General features: G+C 37.6%; 1 protein-coding gene across 3 annotated transcripts in view; it reads left to right on the forward strand.

The window, feature by feature from the left end:
- Nucleotides 1-14,351, forward strand: part of KIF16B (kinesin family member 16B) — a 138,879-nt gene extending 124,528 nt beyond the window's left edge. For all 3 annotated transcript variants that reach the window (XM_087716841.1, XM_087716843.1, XM_087716842.1), the window contains one exon: nucleotides 13,305-14,351. In XM_087716841.1, coding sequence (XP_087572967.1) covers nucleotides 13,305-13,463 — 159 coding nt within the window. In that variant the 3' untranslated portion in view covers nucleotides 13,464-14,351. The remainder of the gene's footprint in view (nucleotides 1-13,304) is intronic.
- Nucleotides 14,352-18,386: the final 4,035 nt, after the last annotated feature.

Here is an 18,386-nt window from a genome sequence, read left to right on the forward strand (position 1 = left end):
CAGGGAGGTCCTTTGTGAGCAACCAATCCTAGTGAAGTGAAGCCCCAAAGACCCTTCCACCAATGGTATATCTGCTGCCGCCGCCTCCTCCTCCAACAACACTGCCAGATTTGCCACCCAATGCTGCAGCTGAAGTGAAGCTGCCAAACCTCCCGCTAGCACTCCCACCCATGGCAGTGGCGCCTCCCCCTCCGCTTGGAGCACCTGAGCTGGGCCCCGTGTTACCCCTGCCCCCTCGTCCTCCACTGTGCTTTTGAGGAGCCATGATGCCTTTTTTTCCTGTGGGGCGGGAGATGGACGGCAGGTGCGGACCGACCGTGGGAGGGCGCCGGAGCACTGGCAAAGGTGAAGTGGTGAGAAGAAACCCAATGGTGGCGCCATCACGGGAGCCAGTAGGAAGGGGGCGGGAGCAGGGAAAAAAAGGCCTCATGGCTTCTCAAAAGCACAGCGGAGGAGGAGGCAGCAGCAGGGATAATGCTGTGCCCAGCTCAGGTGCTCTGAGTGGAGGGGCAGGCGCTGCTACAGGCGGTGGTGCCAGCAGGAGCTTTGGCGGCTTCACCTCAGTCGCAGCGCCGGGCAGCAAATGTGGTGCTGTTGGAGGAGGAGGAGGAGGTGGCAGCAGTTATTCTGGTGGCGTCGGGAGCTCGGCATCTTCAATGGTAGCTCTGCCCCCGGTGAAAAACCCGAAGATGGAGCAGATCCTGGCTGATGACGTCGCCGCAGCTGCCAAGTCCAGACGTGGCACCGAGGCGAAAGAGCAACACAACTGGAAGAGGAATTCTGGGAGTTGAAGTCCACAAGTCTTAAAGCTGTCAGGTTTGAAGACCTCTGGGGTATTTTTTCTAAAGGGTTAGGGGTGCAAGGATCTTGTAACTTGATACCTTTAAGACTTGCGTGCTTCAAATGCCAGAGTTTCTGAGCCAACATTTTGGTTGCTAAACAGGAGCGTTGTTAAGTGATACTGTTATTATATAACACTTTTAATTAAGCGAGTACCTTGAATAAACATAACTTTGAGTTTCAAATAATACTGATTTTGTTGTTGTCTTAGGTGACATCTGTGAAAAACATTCATGTGCTCAGGCATGAAAATGTGCCGCTCAAACACTATACTTTTCTGCTCACACTGAAAAGTTAGAGGGAACATTGGTAGGTAGGTAGGTAAGTAGATAAAGGGATAGAGAGAGAGAGAAATAGAGAGAGAGAGAAATATAGTAGGTAGGAAGGGAGAGAGAGTGTGTAGGTAGGTAGGTAGAGGGATAGAGAGAGAGAAATAGAAAGAGAGAAAGAGAGAGAGAAATACAGTAGATAGGTAGGGAGAGAGAGAATAGGTAGGTAGGTAGGTAGGTAGGTAGGTAGATAGGTAGATAGGTAGATAGGTAGATAGGTAGGTAGATGGGGGGATAGAGAGAGAGCGAAATACAGTAGATAGGTAGGTAGGGAGAGAGAAAGTAGGTAGGTAAATGTTTCTAGGTGTATTTGTCCATGTGCTGGAGAAGGAAATCGCTGACAAACCTTAAGTCTTTGTTTCTGCTGGCACAGCACTTTATCAATGTAATTCTCATCAGTTAAAGAGCTTTCAAAAAAGGGGGGGGTTGCACTCTGCAAACCTCTGAAAAACGGCCTGTTGTTTTGTTTTGTTTTGGGTTTTTTTTGCAAAAACGGGCCCATTTTTTTCAAATAAAAGGCATGAATAGCCTTGGTGGGGTTTGCAGAGTGCTTCTGGTGGGCGGAGGGGAAGCAAAAACTGCAAAAACGAGCCTGTTTTTTGTCAAAGAAATTGCATGCATAGCCTTAGGGAGGCTTATAGAGTGCTGTGGGGGGGGGCAAAAAAGGCCCATTTTTTGCTCATTTCTGCCCTCCCCAGCTCCCAGGAGCTCTCTGAAAGCCTTCATAAGGCTATGCATGGCCATTTTGGTGAAGGGGCGGGGCTTCAGGAGGCAAAAAATGCTGTATTCGATATATAAGACGCACCCAGATTTTCAGCCTCTTTTTTGAGGAAAAAAGGTGCTTCTTATACTCCGAAAAATACAGTACACGTTTATCAAGAGTATATGGCAAAGAGACATACCAATTCATACTGGTTCATTCATTGCTTTTTGAAATGTAGATAACGTCTGTTCATTATTGGTTTTTACTTTTAAAACCAAGCTTTGCCAAAGGTTTTTTAAGCAGAATTTCCAGCTAAAACTCCAGCCCAAATGTCCTTCCCTGTGTTAACATCTCGAAGCCAAGTTAATTGCTTGAATTTTAGATCTAACAGTTTAGTATATATCTTGATTGTATGTGTAAATTCACTATGCTATAAGCAGCTATCGTGTCAATCTAAGTAATAGGCCAGGAAAAGATTTCTTTGTTGAGTCAGCAGGCAGCTGCTGAAATATTAGCTCTACTTGTCACCTGGAGGAATAACCTAAAAGGGCAATAGCTTGCTGTAAAATTTTATCACTGAACTGTAATCAAGTATTTCTGGAGTATGAAAAATATCTACTATTTAGCATTAACAGAGGCTAGATATTTACATTCAACAGCTGTAGAGAAAAATAGGGAAGAATAGGCTTGCCACTTTGACCTCTGTGTGTGTGTATCTGTGCATGTGTGCGTACACATCCCCCAATCAGGTTCAACCCTACTGGACAAGTCTCATTAGAGGAGTTAAATAAAGAGTGTGTCTCCCATGAACAATATGGTGAGACATAATTTACAGAAACCCTTCCCACATCACTCATCACCTGGATCAATGAGGTGTTAGAGTTCCTGATGACAAATGGGCTATATAACTCCAAGACTGTTGACTGAACAACCAAGGCCAGCAGCTGTAGGATTATAGAAAGAAAAGTTGTTTACACATTACAAATATATAAAGTTTGAAATCAAAATCCAACAAGAAAATGATATCTGAAAAGAATTTACCAGTTCAAGAAAGAACAGATTCCAGAATTGGAAATAACAGAGGCTAGCAGATCAACATTGCTGAAGACATGACTATGGGATATAATAGCTCATGGTTTGTTTTTTTAAAAAGAGACTCATAGATCCATAACTTAGCCTCCAACATAAGTGACAACACTTAAACATAGGATTACCAGTTCCAACAAGACTAAGCCAGCTGTTAATTTAATGGTTTATGATAGCCTATTCCACAGTAAACCTCTAAATTATTTATTCAGTAGTTTAAGTATGCAATTTTAACTTTACAGTGGGCCTTCCTTGATTAAATCTGTCTTGACTGACACAGCCAAGGATTTTGTTGATTAAAGTAATGAATAGAAGTTAATGTTTACCCATTCATGGCATTTGATAACTATAAATAGGGAAATGCCATCATTATTTGCCTGTTTCTAAAATCCTGTGGGATTTTAAAGGGGGGAAAAAGGATGCCAACATTTAATTTTAAAATTACTTCTTTTGGAAAGGAATTACTTGCTAAGTATGTATTAATATGAAATGCGCTGACACCTGAATGCATTTTTCTTTGATAAATCAGCAACAATAACTTAACCACCACTTAGCAGCCTCTTTAACATAGCAAATGCAAATATTTGGAGAAGAGCTACACTGAAGGGTTCAACCACTGCTTTTACACAAGTTGCATGAAATGGCTATTACATTCGGTACAAGAAAAGTAGAAGCAACTTTGGACTGAAAAGAATTAAGGGAATTTTTAACTCTATAATTGAGTTTTATCCAAAGCTGAGTACTTAGAACAGGGCTTGGCAATTAATTTTTCTAAGGGACCACATGAGAAACAGAGACTGTTATGGAAGGCCACTATCCCCGCCACCAATGCAAGCCAGACTGGGACTGCCCACACGGCATAAAATCCTCAGGTCTGCCCTAAAAACACTATTGAATCCTCCTATAAAACTCCACAAAAAATAATAAAATTGTATGAGACAAAAGTGTGGTAATTATAGATAGTAACATAATAGATGGTCTTAATGAAGGATGGTTACAGAAATGAATGAAAATTTTTATTGTCAGAATCTAATTCTGATAAAGTCCTATAAATAAATTTGCCAATGGATTCGGTAAAAAGAAATCCTGGTGCCTTTTTATAGTTAGGATTAAATGTAAATATTTTTTTAAAAAATGAAGCTTCTGTCACTTATAACACAGTTCTGCGACTAAAAAGCTGTTTGATTATTTTCATCTAATTTCCATGTATTTTGGTGTGCTGAAAACAAATAAAATATTGCAAAAATTCCTAGACATCATGATTTACCACAACATGCAAAATTGTCTTCAAATTTATCATTTTTTTAAATTTTTTGCATTTTTTTTATATTTGGTTTTTAACCAAATTTAAAGTCCAAATTACTATTAATTAATTCACATAAGTGCATTTAAGATATAAAATGCCCCCAAAACCTTAAAGGGTTTGTCTGAGTTATGTAAAAAAAAAAAGCACTGTAAATCTGATGGTCAGCAATATATACATAAGCTAAGCAAGTTTTAAGTCTGTGCTCTAATGATGGAAGGGGTTAATCTTTCCTGAAGAATCCAGTGGGAGGGAGACACAGAGCAGATAGCAGCATCTCCAGTCAGTGCAGAGGGTATGGCCAGCACTGTGACGTCTCATGTCTCTCATCATCAGATTCTTGGTTCTAAGCTGTTCATACTTTTTCATCACAATTCATGTTAGCTCGTCATTCTTCAACCATTATGTTATGGCTCTGCGAAAGTGTATTAATTTGCCAGACAGTTTCTGTTTCATCTGTGGTGAATATACAGTGTTGAAGCAACAGCAGAATATTACAGACTTTGTGAAAAAAAGTATACTTTGCATACTTTGGACTAAAAATTGGAGATCAAGATAAAGTTTGGCCGCCTCATAAAGTGTGCAAATGGTGTGTTGAGGACCTCCGAAAATGGTTCAAGGGTAAGAAAAAATATTTCCGTTATGGGATTCCTATGGTATGGCGAGAGCAAAAGAACCATAGTGATGACTGTTACTTTTGTTCATGCGATGTGAAAGGATTTAATTCCAAATGGAAGCATTCCATTTCATACCCCAATCTTCACTCAGCAATTCATCCCATCCCCCATGGCACAGATATACCAGTACCCAAGCCCCCTGCTATCTTGGAAGAGATACCTAGCTCCGATGAAGGTGAAGTCATACCTGAACCAGATGACGAATCAAGTTCTGACTTTGAAGATGATACAAGACCAAAATTGTTTTCTCAGGAGGAGATGAATGATTTGGTAAGAGACTTGAATCTTCCCAAAGATGCCTTTGAGTTACTCGGATCAAGGCTGAAAAGCAGGAATTTATTTTTGCCAGGAGTGTCATCTTCATGGTTCAGACATCGTGAAAAGGAGTTCATTCCTTACTTCTTCCAGGAAGACAAGTTGGTTTATTGCATCGATGTCAAAGGTCTGATGGGTCAATTTAAAATCCAATATGATTTTGAGCAATGGGGTCTTTTTATAGATTCTTCAAAAAGATGTCTCAAAGCAGTTTTACTCCACAACAGTTTTTACGCTTCCATACCTGTAGGTCATTCCGTACACTTGAAGGAAACCTACGAGAACTTGGAATTGGTTCTTTGTAAACTTAAATATGAAGACCATGGTTGGCAAGTGTGTGGGGACTTGAAGGTCTTGTTGCTCGGGCAACAAACTGGGTATACCAAATATCCTTGTTTTCTGTGTTTATGGGACAGTCGAGACCGACAAAATCACTGGACCAAGAAGAGTTGGCAGCCAAGGGTGCTAACAGTCGGTGAAAAAAATGTCCTTTGAGAAACTTTGGTACCTTCCCGTAAAGTTCTTCTACCACCTCTCCACATAAAATTGGGATTGATGAAGCAATTCGTAAAATCACTTCCAAGAGATGGAAAATGCTACAAATACTTGGTCACCAAGTTTCCATGCCTGTCGGAGGCAAAATTGAAGGAAGGTGTGTTCGCTGGACCAGACATTAGAAGACTTATAGTTGATCAAGAGTTTGTCAATACCATGATGGATCCTCAAAAAGAAGGGTGGATTGCATTTAAAGAAGTTGTACAGAAATTAAGAGGCAATAACAAAGATCCTCACTACAAAAAGATCGTCGGAAGAATGCTGAAAGCATTTCAAGCTTTAGGTTGCCTGATGAGTTTGAAAGTGCATTTCCTCCAGTCCCACCTTGACTACTTTCCTGAAAATTTGGGAGCTGTGAGTGAGGAACAAGGTGAACGGTTCCACCAAGACATTAAAGAGATGGAAAGGAGACACCAGGGAAAATGGAGCATTACAATGATGGCAGACTACTGTTGGATGCTTTAGAGAGACATTCCAGATGCTACTCACAAGCGTAAATGCACCAAGAGGAGCCTCACAAGGAAGAAGAATAGAGTTTAGTGAGTGTAGGTGAGCTCATTTCAGTTCGAAAAAGGATTTTCATGAAAATATTATAATAAAACTTTAATTTTATAAGTCTATTTCCATTTATTTTGAGGTATTGCCTTATTTAACATAGTTACCTAAATTGTCAGGAAACATGATGTCCTATGACAAAATGGAGGTCATTTTCAAATTCAGCGCACCAAAAAACATAAAGATTATGTGGAATAACCAAAACAGCTCTCGAAAAAAATTTTTTTGCAGACCTATAATTAGGGACATCATGTGAATCTTTCTTATGTCTTAGCTCTATAAATCAGGATTTTTAAGGACTAAGTAGAAGAAGGAAGAAGTCTTAGAAAATAGTTACAAGTGTGTTTTTTTTCCTGGTAGAAGTTTATCAAATTTTTATGTTTCCTGACTTGGACTGAAATAATAAAATACATTTATTTTACAGTTACAACACCTGAGGGAGAGAGGAATGCTAAGAGTAAGATGAATTGCCACCCTAATACAATGAGTCTACTGTTGCTTTATATAAATGAGCTGAGAAAAATATTCTCCTGTAGCTTAATGTGCCGCTAACAATGACTGAATCCAGCATACTAACAATACCATTTTGATTTAAAAAATAGCCTTAATCTAAGAGTGTGTGACATTTACATCTAAAATTTATTTAGCCACCCAAGAAATGGCTTGAGAAGAAGTTCTAGAAAAGTAAACCACTTTGATCTCTGTAGAAGACACAGTAGAGTAGAATAGAATATGAACCAGTGACTAAAAAGACTCACACTATATATAAAGACAGTGGGTATTTCTGACCTTGAGAATTCTTAATGATAAAATGTAAAACTGAGACTACTGTGATGAAAGTACTGGATTATTTGCATCCATCAGTGTTACGATAATAGCTCTATTGTAGGTATGTGCAGCAAGTAGGCATATATTCTTGTTTCAAACCCAGAACTTATAGTCCTGTTCCAGCAGTTCTGCTGAAGTGTTTTGGGTCAGATTTGATTCAGTAAAGCTGAAAACTGAACCACTTTGGTTGCCCTTCCCTTAGGTACTAATATGGCTGCTTTATCTAACAGTGCGACTCACCCTACCAATGCAGATACTCTCCCTTCAGAACACCTTCCTCCCTTTCCTCAATCACCATTCCTCCTGTTGCTACTACCAATTTCCCAATATCCTGCCAGTCCACCTGTTACACCCCTGTACTCACAACATATTCCCTCCCTCTACTTCACCAATATCCACCTGTTGTGGTCCGCCGGTGGCCTGCAGAGCTGGCAGCAGATTTGGACAGTGAGGATATTGGGGAGGAACATGGGCCAGTCCTGGAATCTGAGGAAGGCTCGGACGAGGGCTCTGCATCGGAGGCAGAGAGGGGGACAGGGCCATCTGGGAGTTATGTGCTGCTTCCGGAGCCTCCAGAGTCAGACATCAGTGAGGCAGAGAAACACGGGAGTCTCTTCCCAGTGTGCACATGCACAGAGCTGCCAGAAGGCAAGAATATTTAAGACAAAAGAAACAACTCCAAAAGGCTTGGAGGTGATTGGTCCCTCCCATAGGACATAAAGGAGGAGCAAAGGGACATGAGTCTTTGCAGGAAGCAACTTTGTTTGTGCTGGTTGGTTTAAATTCTGAAGCTCCATTTTGACTCTGGTCCATGTGGCCTTGTAAGCTAATTGCCCATTAGGTCTTTGGCAGCTTTTCAAGGAAGATAAAGGTGGGTGGTTATCAGCCTTATTCCAAAAGACTTTGGGAGACTACTGTCTGACTCTTTACAAACTGTTTGGGACTCATTATGGGCTGTGAATGAACATAATTCACAGCCTTTGAAATAAAAAGAGGATTTTGGGATTAAACATGTGCTTTTTACTGTATCAGGAAGCCTAGGTCAGAACACCACCTGTGTAAAACAGTCCATGCTATATTAGAAGATGGTGTTCTTCTTTTTCTAAGAACCTGACTATTGAATTTATATAAAAACTGAACAGTAGTAGAGCAAGAATACATTCTTGTTTCATTCCCTTTCTAATTACATCCATGCTGCATCATGTCATGAGAGGAAGGAGGTAGCTATCCAATATCTGTATCCACTGATGGTGAGTCAAAAGCTTCCTTAAATTCTAAGAAATCAACATTTACAACTGCTTTGAGTATTTTAGTTTAGATGATAAAGTATTAAACCTTGATCCAAAGTGACTTGCCTGCTCTAAAGCCAGTTTGCTATCTGTCAAAATAATCTTCCCTTTCAATCAGTCTAGCAGTATCCAATGCAAATGCTCAGTGGTGCTTTATGCAAAAGTGCTAACTTAGGAAAAGCTGTCCCAAGTTCCCAGTGAAATATCATTTTAAAAAGAATTTTGAAGAAAATGATCCAATATCCAGATACTTAATTTTTGCAAGAATAAAGGCACTACTGTTAGCCTTACTTTTACAGTTGAGATGTAGGCTGTGTTGTTCTGTTTCTTTCTGTCCTTCAAATGAGTTTTTGGAAGGTTTCTAAATATTTATTTTTTATCATAGTTTGTTAATCTTTAAAATAGAAATACGATATATCTTGTATACTAGACTTGTAAAATATATGTTGTAGTTTGAGTTAGACAATATACATCTTATTGGACAAAAAAATACCATCCAATTTATCTATTAATTACTCTTGTCAGCTTCCGTTATGCTTTTGTACTGAGTTTGTATGTACCAAGTTTTCAGCTAAAGCTCACAACTCATGTATATCAATGACAGGAATGCTCAAGTATAGAAAGAAGATGCATTTCGTCTTGTCCCTTTTCAGAGCCAACTTATCAATCATCACTCAGTTTTTTATTTCACTCAAGGAAGTGAAGGGTGATGCATGTCAAGCATTTGGGCTAGCTGTTTGTCGAAGCCATATCAGAAATTGACACCCTGTCACTGCTAACCTAGAGACGTGTAGTAAATTCAATTCCTCTGTTGTTTCCTGTGAATAGTTTTTGACAAGACTTGTTTTGACTATTGCTCAGGAGAAAAGATTGATTTCCTTCACTACCAAGACCTATTTTGTTCTTTTTTAATATGCCCTTATACATTCAAAAAGCTCACAGAAGTGCAGAAACTATAAATCATAGATTTTACTCTCCAGAACAGGTGAAAGAGTAAGGGATTTTTCTCTCTATTGGCAGCAAATAACCTTATTTTTAATGTGTAAACATTAGAAAGATCATTACGTTCTATGGATTCCAAATGGATTTCATGCATTAAGATATAATAGGAAGCATTATTGGAAATGATTATTGCAGGTTGAACTTGACTAGCTGGGACAGTTAATTTGATGGATGACATTCAGTATAATGTTTATACCACCAGATTTCCATTGGAAAACTCTTAGTAATAAATGATGCACAAAACATTAATAATATAATGTTTTTGCTATTGTAGCTTGAGAACAGCAATTTACTTATGGACAATGGCTTTATCCCAGTTCTATTCATTTTCTGTTGCAGCCCAACGAACATTTCAAATAGCTGTTTCATTTTTGTTTGTTTTTTTGGTTAGTTTTTAAGTGACAACAGGAACTTTTGTATATACAGATTACAGTAATCACAATAAATGCAAAATATCTTTAAGAAATCTAAAATTTGCTTAAATTTGCTTAACTTAAAGCTTGGTGAAAATAAAATCTTTGGAGGACAATGGGAATAGTTTATAATTTGTATTATCATAGGAGACATTAAACAAATTTCAACAAATTGGGGGTTTTAATTGCATCATAATATAGTAATTACAGTTTTATGCATTTTTATTGTATTCTCTGGTCTAAGGGCCATAATAAAATTTAATTTGATTGTGTCATAAATCTTTTAGTACCAAAAAAAATGTTTCATTGTATCATGCATTTGGACAGTACCCAATACTTTCATTAATTGCACTTAGATATAATGTTTTTACTAAGAATTTTGACAAAACTTTATGGGTCAATTTATCAATTGTTTCTTGTGGTCCTAACTTTCTTATTTGTTACCTGGTAAAAACTGAGATTTCCAGTGGGAACGTGAGTTGTTATTTTTCTTAATTGTTTTTTATTATATAAGATGGATACAGAAGCTATAATAAGCATCCAGTGATGCACAAGATGTGAATGTAGCACCATCCAATAGTAAGACGTGTGACCTCTTAGATTTACAATCTGTATATGTATCACAATGATGATGTGCAAGCCTGTCTTAAGATATTAAAGTAAAAGCAATAAAAATAGAAATAAAAATTTCTGTAATGCATAAAGCTACCTATAACATAGTAGTGGCAGCAAGAAAAGAGTATCATATGGGTTTTTATTGTGATTAAAGAAACAGATTTCTGATGGTCTATAAACATATGACATTCAGGAAAAGGTCTGATATGCATCTGCTGTGGATATTGGAAATTTTTTTAGAAACTCTGGTTCATTTTCCAGCATCTTAGAAACTATAGTGTTTGAAGCTTCTAAATTGCAGTTTTCTTACAGCTGATAATGGTATGGCAAAAAAGAAATAAATGTGCCATAAAGAACCTAGAAATTCCTAGCATCTCCAATACCACAGACATATTTTGTATGAGGATAACCTTGCTATATAATTAACTTAAAGATTCAAAATAAGGAAAGATTCCGTTTGATATAGCTCTGCTAAAAATACTTTAAAAATTATAAAATACTCTTACCCTATCCAAAATAACACTACCATCTTAAAAGTAAATTATGCTTAGCTTTAAACAATAGTATGCAAATAAAAATATTAAGTTCTACAAATAATCAAATATGTTTAAAAGGCAACTTCTCTTAGTGCTACAAGTGGAATAAAAGTCCTTACTAATTTTGGCAGAAGTTATTCTGCCAATCGCCATGGGAAAAGTACAAGGAAATTTCCTAGTAATTGAAGGATTCCTTTAAATGCAACTTTTAAATGTGTAATATTATAGATTCATATTTCTTTATTATCATAAAGCCTTAGATTTTGGTTTGGTTGCTATAGCATGTGATGTTATTGAGTGGTAATTATCTAGATCAAACATACGTTTTCAAACTTATGCAAATATTATTTAATATTTAACAAATGCAGCATTTATTATATAAACATATTGGGAAAACTAATGAATCATTAAGATTTGAAATACTTAAAAAAACTTTTTCAAAATATGCACATGTGTTTGGATATGCCACTGAAAAAAATTAATTTTGGCCCTACGTGGAAATGGGAAAGCATATTAAATACTTTTCTAAATGCCTCTGAACATCATTTTTTAGTTTATAATTTTTAGAGATATTTGGCAGCAGTATTATATTTATTCTTATTTTGCCTCAGCATTAAATCTGTACAACTAGAAATAATACAATTAAGCTATTTAGATCTATATCATATTTGTGTGTGTGTGTATACACATATATATGTGACATTGTAACCAATTTAACAAATAAGCTTCTACTAGCAAGCTAAATTAATTTAGATTGTATGTGTACCTCTATAGAACATACAATAAGAATATTCTTTTTTTTAAAAAAAAACCTGTAGCTTACCATTCCAAACATTATGAATTATGAACTACAGTGCTTTTTTTATGATTTCTTAAAAATACTGCGGGGAGAGCAAAAAGAGCATGGTAATGGGAGACAGAACCATCACTTTTCCCCTACACAATTTTTCCAAATAATTTGACCAACACTGATCTTGTTTCCTGTTAGTGAAGACATAATAACTAACATAACACAGCTGATACACTTTATGTGTTCCCATAGGTTTTTGTTGGGTTGTTTTTTCATCTTTTTGTATTTCATTTCATTTTTATTACCCTTCCCACCCTTCCACCCCAGAGTCTCAAAACAACTCTTGCCAGTTTACAGTATAAAACAATGAAACTTAATAAAAAGCATAAAATCAAAATAATTAATCAGTGAAAAACTCAGTAATGACATCAGTACAGTGGTGTCCACTCTTTCCCCAAATGCCCTTTAGAAAAACCCAATTGTTCATAGCTTCTGGAAGACCAACAAGGACTAGGATTAGCCTAATTTTTTCAACAATAGTTGACCTTTATTGTAAACTCTTCACATTATGTATAATTTGCCCCTTATTTGCCAAGATGTTCTAGCATATGCTGAAATGTAATGATATTCAGACACTATTACGTAGGACTATGCAGTACTTCAGAATCCATTTCCAAAAAGTATTTCCGAATGCAGAGAATATCTTTATATTGCTTATCTGTGGTAGGTCTAGGACAAATCACTGTGGCCAACTTGTCCCAACCAATTCGCTGCATCACAATTCAATGCAGGATAACTTAAGAGAGGGACAAGTGAATAAGGGCCTTGTCTTATTTTAGGTTTGAATTTTCTCAAGTTAGAAGTCCTCGAGGCTAGTCCTCGAGGCTCTACTTCCCTTGAGTTATCCCGCACTGAATTATCCCACAGTGAGTTGTCCTGTGGCAAGTCAGCCGCAGCAAGTTGTCATACAGCAAGTCAGCTAGGGCAAGTGAGTCACAACACGTTGTCCCATTCCAATCCATGACATCTTCATATGTGTCTTTCTGAGATCACACAATTGCATCCATGCTCCTGCGCTCTTGAGAGACTGAATCCGAGGTGCTTTATAACTCTGCTTTTTAGACAAAATCAGAGGCCACACCAATTTTGTTTCTTTGAATCATTGACGCCATAGATATAAGAATTCACTTCCTATCACAAACTGCATTTCAGATTTCATTCACTTTCAGGAGCAGAAGGAGATCTTGCTCTACATTTTTAAAGAAAAAAAGCGGGTAGACTTCATCGACAGTTCACTGCATACTAAGTCTTAAGTTGTCTAGATTTTGCAACCAATTCACATGTAAAGGTGTCATATTTCTGTCTTTATTTTCTAGTGTTTCAAATAAAAACAATGTTGAGTAATATATGTACTGTTAATTATGCAACATTAATGTAACTGTTGTCCTGTTTTACTTTTCTTTTCCAGAAATACCTCAGAGACTTCTTCGATGCAATGCTTAATTCTCCATCATCTCCACTATATGTAAATAAAGAGGGCTTGATCCTGTCCAAACATGACATTTGTGAATTCTCTTCATTCTTTAAGAAAGGTGTATTTGACTACAGCAGCTATGGCACCGGTTAATTTTTGGGAGCCTTGCTTCCTATTAGAATATAAACTCACCTGTCTTTTTGTATGCTACCCAATGTCAGAAAATAAAAAAAGTGGGGAAAAACTGGATAACTTGCATAAATACTCCTTGTCAAATCAACCTTTTCCATCTAAAACTTAACTCATTTTCTGCCAAAGAAAATGAAAAAAAAAATGGTTTTGCTACTGCACGTTGGTTGAAGAAATAGCTAAAGAAAACTTCTCAGGCTGTTTGGATCCCCTCAACAGCTGACGTTCCTTATACATATTTTCAGACCTTTTCTTGCAGCTTTCTTTTTCTACTTGACTGTTCTTAGCAAGTAACTTTTTTCCTGAAGTAGGTTTCTTAGAGTAAACAAATTCTTCCAGAATTTTTTGTATTAGATCAACGCACTGTTATTGTGAATTGCACTTTATCATTTTGATCATATTACTTTCATCTTTGGTATATTGGTTGAAATTTGAACATTGATAAAATATATATGCACAGACTTAAAATCCTGAAGTCTTCCGCACTAAGCTAAACAGAATTGTTTGCTGAACAATTGAAATAGATGAGATCAAGCTTCTTTTCACATTTTCTAATTATGTAGACTGTTACTCTGTGTTACGTTTCAAACAAGTTCCTGGTGCACTATTAAAAAGGCAGTGTGTATTATGATTTTTGAAAACAATTTCCCCCATAAATGTATAACCGTTTCTCGTTAGCAGATTCTTTGTTGCAAAATATGAATTACATTTTTAATGTGCTTTAAAAGTACTCAGGGCTTATTTAAGATAGGACATTTAGAAAGGCAGCTGTATTCGTTTTGCAGAAATATAAATTGAAAAAAATGCTGTGATGTACAATAGAGACAATAATAAAAGACTGAGAAAAGCAAATCATTTTGATTCTAACTTGTTTTGAGGACTGTTATGCCCATTGGAGAACACTTTCATGGAGTACAGAGCAGAGGTTAATGAATTGTAGGTGTTCAGCAACAAGCCTTTAGGGTTTTATATTCAGAAGTTGATCTTGATTGTATTAATTATTTTTCTGCTTTATGTTAATAGACGTTTATTCCAGAGTTGTATAAACAGTAATCATAGGAGTTGTCCTCAAAGGGGTTTCAGAAATACTTGGTTTCAAAAGCTGATCTGAGTGAATCAGCAGGATGACTTTTTAAGACAAAGCCACTGTATTATAACAGAATAACTACTTTTTAAGTAGTTATTTAAGATTAATATTAAACATATTAATCTCCAACGGATTCTAAAGAAAAACAATTACCAATCTAATCCAAAGGGAGACTCCCCCCAAAAAACCAAGACACAGAACAGGACAACGGCATTGCCCTCCTCCCTTACATCAAAGGCACCACAGATAAAATCAGCAAAATTCTCCACAAACACAATATCAAGGCAGCCTTCAACACTAACCAAAAAATAGCCAACATCTTAAGAAACCCCAAAGACAAAATCCAGCTAGAAAACCAAGGAGTCTACGAAATACCATGCAAAATCTGCCCTGCAACATACATAGGACAAACGAACAGGAGAATAAATGCACACATCACAGAACACAAGAACGCAGTAAGAAAAAAAAGAAAAAACTTTCTCCCTTTTCCAGCACCTTAAAGCTACAGGACATGAAATTAATTTTGAAGGAACCAGGTTAATCTTCAAAACAGAACACTTCAACGAGAGAATAATTATGGAAGCTATCGAAATAGAGAAACACCCCCACAACATGAAGAAACGTGATGATACCTCCCACCTACCAGACATCTGGAAACCAGCCCTAGTCAACAAACGTTGCCCCACCCTCCACCCAGGCCATTACAACACGAAACAACAAGAGACACACAGCCAGCACCAATCTACCAATCATGATACAACCACACAACCAATCATTCCACTTATTGAAACTAAGCCAGCACTCCACACACACCCACCAAGATTTATAGAAAGATGGCATCTCCGATCACACTTTAAGCCCAAAACCCAGCCTGAAGATGGTGAGTGAGACCTCGCTGAAACTTTTCCAAGACAATCTCAATCTTACACAGGAAAAGACCCGAATACAACAAGACCAGCATACCTAGACCCGTGAAAATCTACGAAAACAAATACACACACACACACATACACACACACACACACACACAGTATATATAATATAATGAAGATGTGTTCAACAGCTTTGGGGGCACTTCTCCCCATTTCCAGGAGGCACCATCCCATGCATTCTCCCCAACCAGCACCCCTACCATGTGCCTTCCCCAGCCCATGTGGCACCAGTGTGAGACCCACACCCTTCCTGACCCACAGCACCACTATCCTGTATACCATCCCTGACTTGCACACTCCCCAATACCCTTGCACATTCCCGAGCACTCCCAGGCACCTCTTGCACACTCCCAAGCACTTCCAGACACACTTTCTAACTCAAACCACCATTCCACATGCCATCCTCAACTAGCATAGCACCTTGTACGCATTCATGAGATCCTCATGCATTCTTCTTGACCACCACTTCCATAATTCTACCAAGCTGTACAGGACTATACCAATTGTGCACCTCTAGGCACACTTCCCAATCTAAGGCAGAAGTTGCTCTTGCTGCCACTGCCCACTCATGATCACTCTGTTTCTCTGTTTAGATAAGGAAATGACCCAACAGGGCACAATTTGTCAAATTAACTCATTAACACACTCATATGTAAATGAGTGTGAGAAATTCCCCTTCCAGAATCAATCCCATTTCCTTAATTCTACAAATCTTTTAAAATGTCTTCTGAAGTGGACAAATCAGAAATGATAATATCGTCAGACAGACAAATTGGGAGGGAAGAAAGATTATGAGAAATCTACAGGACATTTTATAACTGGCATTTATCTTATAATGTAAGCTTTTCATGGGTAAGTGGATCAAAATTATATCTGATGTACTGCAATCTTACATATGTCTTGCAACATTAAGTATATGTTTTAAAGCTGATGCCGATATAAACCGGGAACTCAATACTTATCAAGATTTCAGAGGGGTCAGATAATATATCTTTCATTTATCAGCATTCATAATTTCTTATATTGGTAACTAAGGTTAACATGGGTACCCAGTAATAAAACTGAAAGCTTGGAAAGGTAAGCCATCTTCCTCGACAGGTAGTTATTACTGAGATAAAAAGAATCTTGCAGAATGGCCTTGAAAAAAAAATCCAGTATCCTTAAAAAAAAAAAAAAAAATCTAAAGGAATAAACATGGAAAAGCATCTACAGTGGCAACTGTATCGTTGTCCCTTTTGTTTGAGCATCCATGTCTCTGAGGTAGGTGCATTAGTATTGCACTACTACTTTAAAAGTGTCACTGTCTTGGCATGTTTGACAACACAATATCACCACACAGGCTCAGCTGGGCCTCTCCAGTGTAAATCCACTTGCACAGTAGATAAAAAACCAAACATAATTAATGAGATAATATTAGGAATATAGATTTATTTATAAATGCTATCTGTATTCCATTAATGTTTTCAAATGTTCTGCTAGTAACTAATTCTAGTTACTAACGGCTAGTAGTCACAGTCATGATGAAGCTACTTCATAAAAATAGGATATAAATCAATGGTGGGTTGCTCCTACCGTCACTACTGGTACGCTGCTTTTGGTCCATTCGTGCATGTGCCAGATGTGCGCTGTGCACGCGCCAGACATGCACTACTCACACGTATGTGCACTCCACCCCCCCTACGACACCCACCTGCTCATCGGAGGTCACGCAGGCACCACACGCTATGTGTGCATGAGTAATTGGCCCAGTTGCTTTGAAAACAGGTATGACGGGTGGGTGGGCCAAATGAGCCCCATACCGGTACGGTGGCTGCTGCTCCCGACTACTACCATACCGGGCCGCTGCTCCCGACTACTGCCAGCCATACCGGGCCATACCGCCCAGAAATCACCACTGATATAAGTGCATGCAAATATAAGCATATTATCTTGAAAGATGTTGCACCTTTTACAGGATTGACTTACTGAGTGTCACTTTCTCCAATTGAGAATCCTAGAGCCACCTACTAGAAGAAGAGTATTGGTATGGAAGTGCTGCATTCCAGAAAACAAAAATCAATTTTAAAGCTTTTATTAACATGTAGCCATTTTTTCCATGGTAAATTGAGTTTTTGTAATTTTCCAATACAACTAATGTCTTAAGGTTGGAACCTCACTGAGAATTTGGATATAAAATGTGTATTAAACTATTTGAAAGAGTGAATTCTGTATATTTTTTAAAAGCTTCAGCTATAAACTTTTGAACATTCTAATTAACATTTGTATTAACAAAGCAGAAGAAAAAAGCTATTTTCACAGTGCTTTATTTGAAACAATAAAAAGCACTGTCTATGAAATTGTACTGGGTCTTTGCTGCTGATGCTTTTCTTTTTGTTTCTTCTTATAACCTCATAACTTTCTTCACATCATAAACACCTTCATTTTTTCCCAAAGAAATTTGCTGATATTTGCTAAAAATATTAGCCTCAAGCGGTCTCACTTGTAATTCACATGCAAAGAATCATCAGACTTTGAGAAATATACATTTACTTTGCAGAGGTTTTGCCATGATTTCTATTTATTTTATTACATTTAGATACCACCCAACTTCTATTTTTCCAGTTTTATCTAGTCTCAGATTATTATATTTTGGTACATCTACACTGTTTGCTACCGGTACTTAGTACAGTCCTTGATTTACGACCACAGTTGAGCCCAGTATTTCTGCTGCTGAGACAGTTGCTAAGTGAATTTTGCACCATTTTATGACCTTTATTGCCACAGTTCTTCGTTGAATCAGTGCAGTTGTTAAGTTAGTAATATGGTTGCTAAGTGAATCTGTCTTCTCCATTGACTTGCTTGTCCGAAGGACCACATGACCCTGGGACA

This window comes from Thamnophis sirtalis, unplaced genomic scaffold (genome assembly GCF_051295495.1).
Source record: "Thamnophis sirtalis isolate CommonGarterSnake01/CBP01778 unplaced genomic scaffold, rThaSir2_p1.2 scaffold_5, whole genome shotgun sequence".
Classification (NCBI taxonomy): Eukaryota; Metazoa; Chordata; class Lepidosauria; order Squamata; family Natricidae; genus Thamnophis; species Thamnophis sirtalis.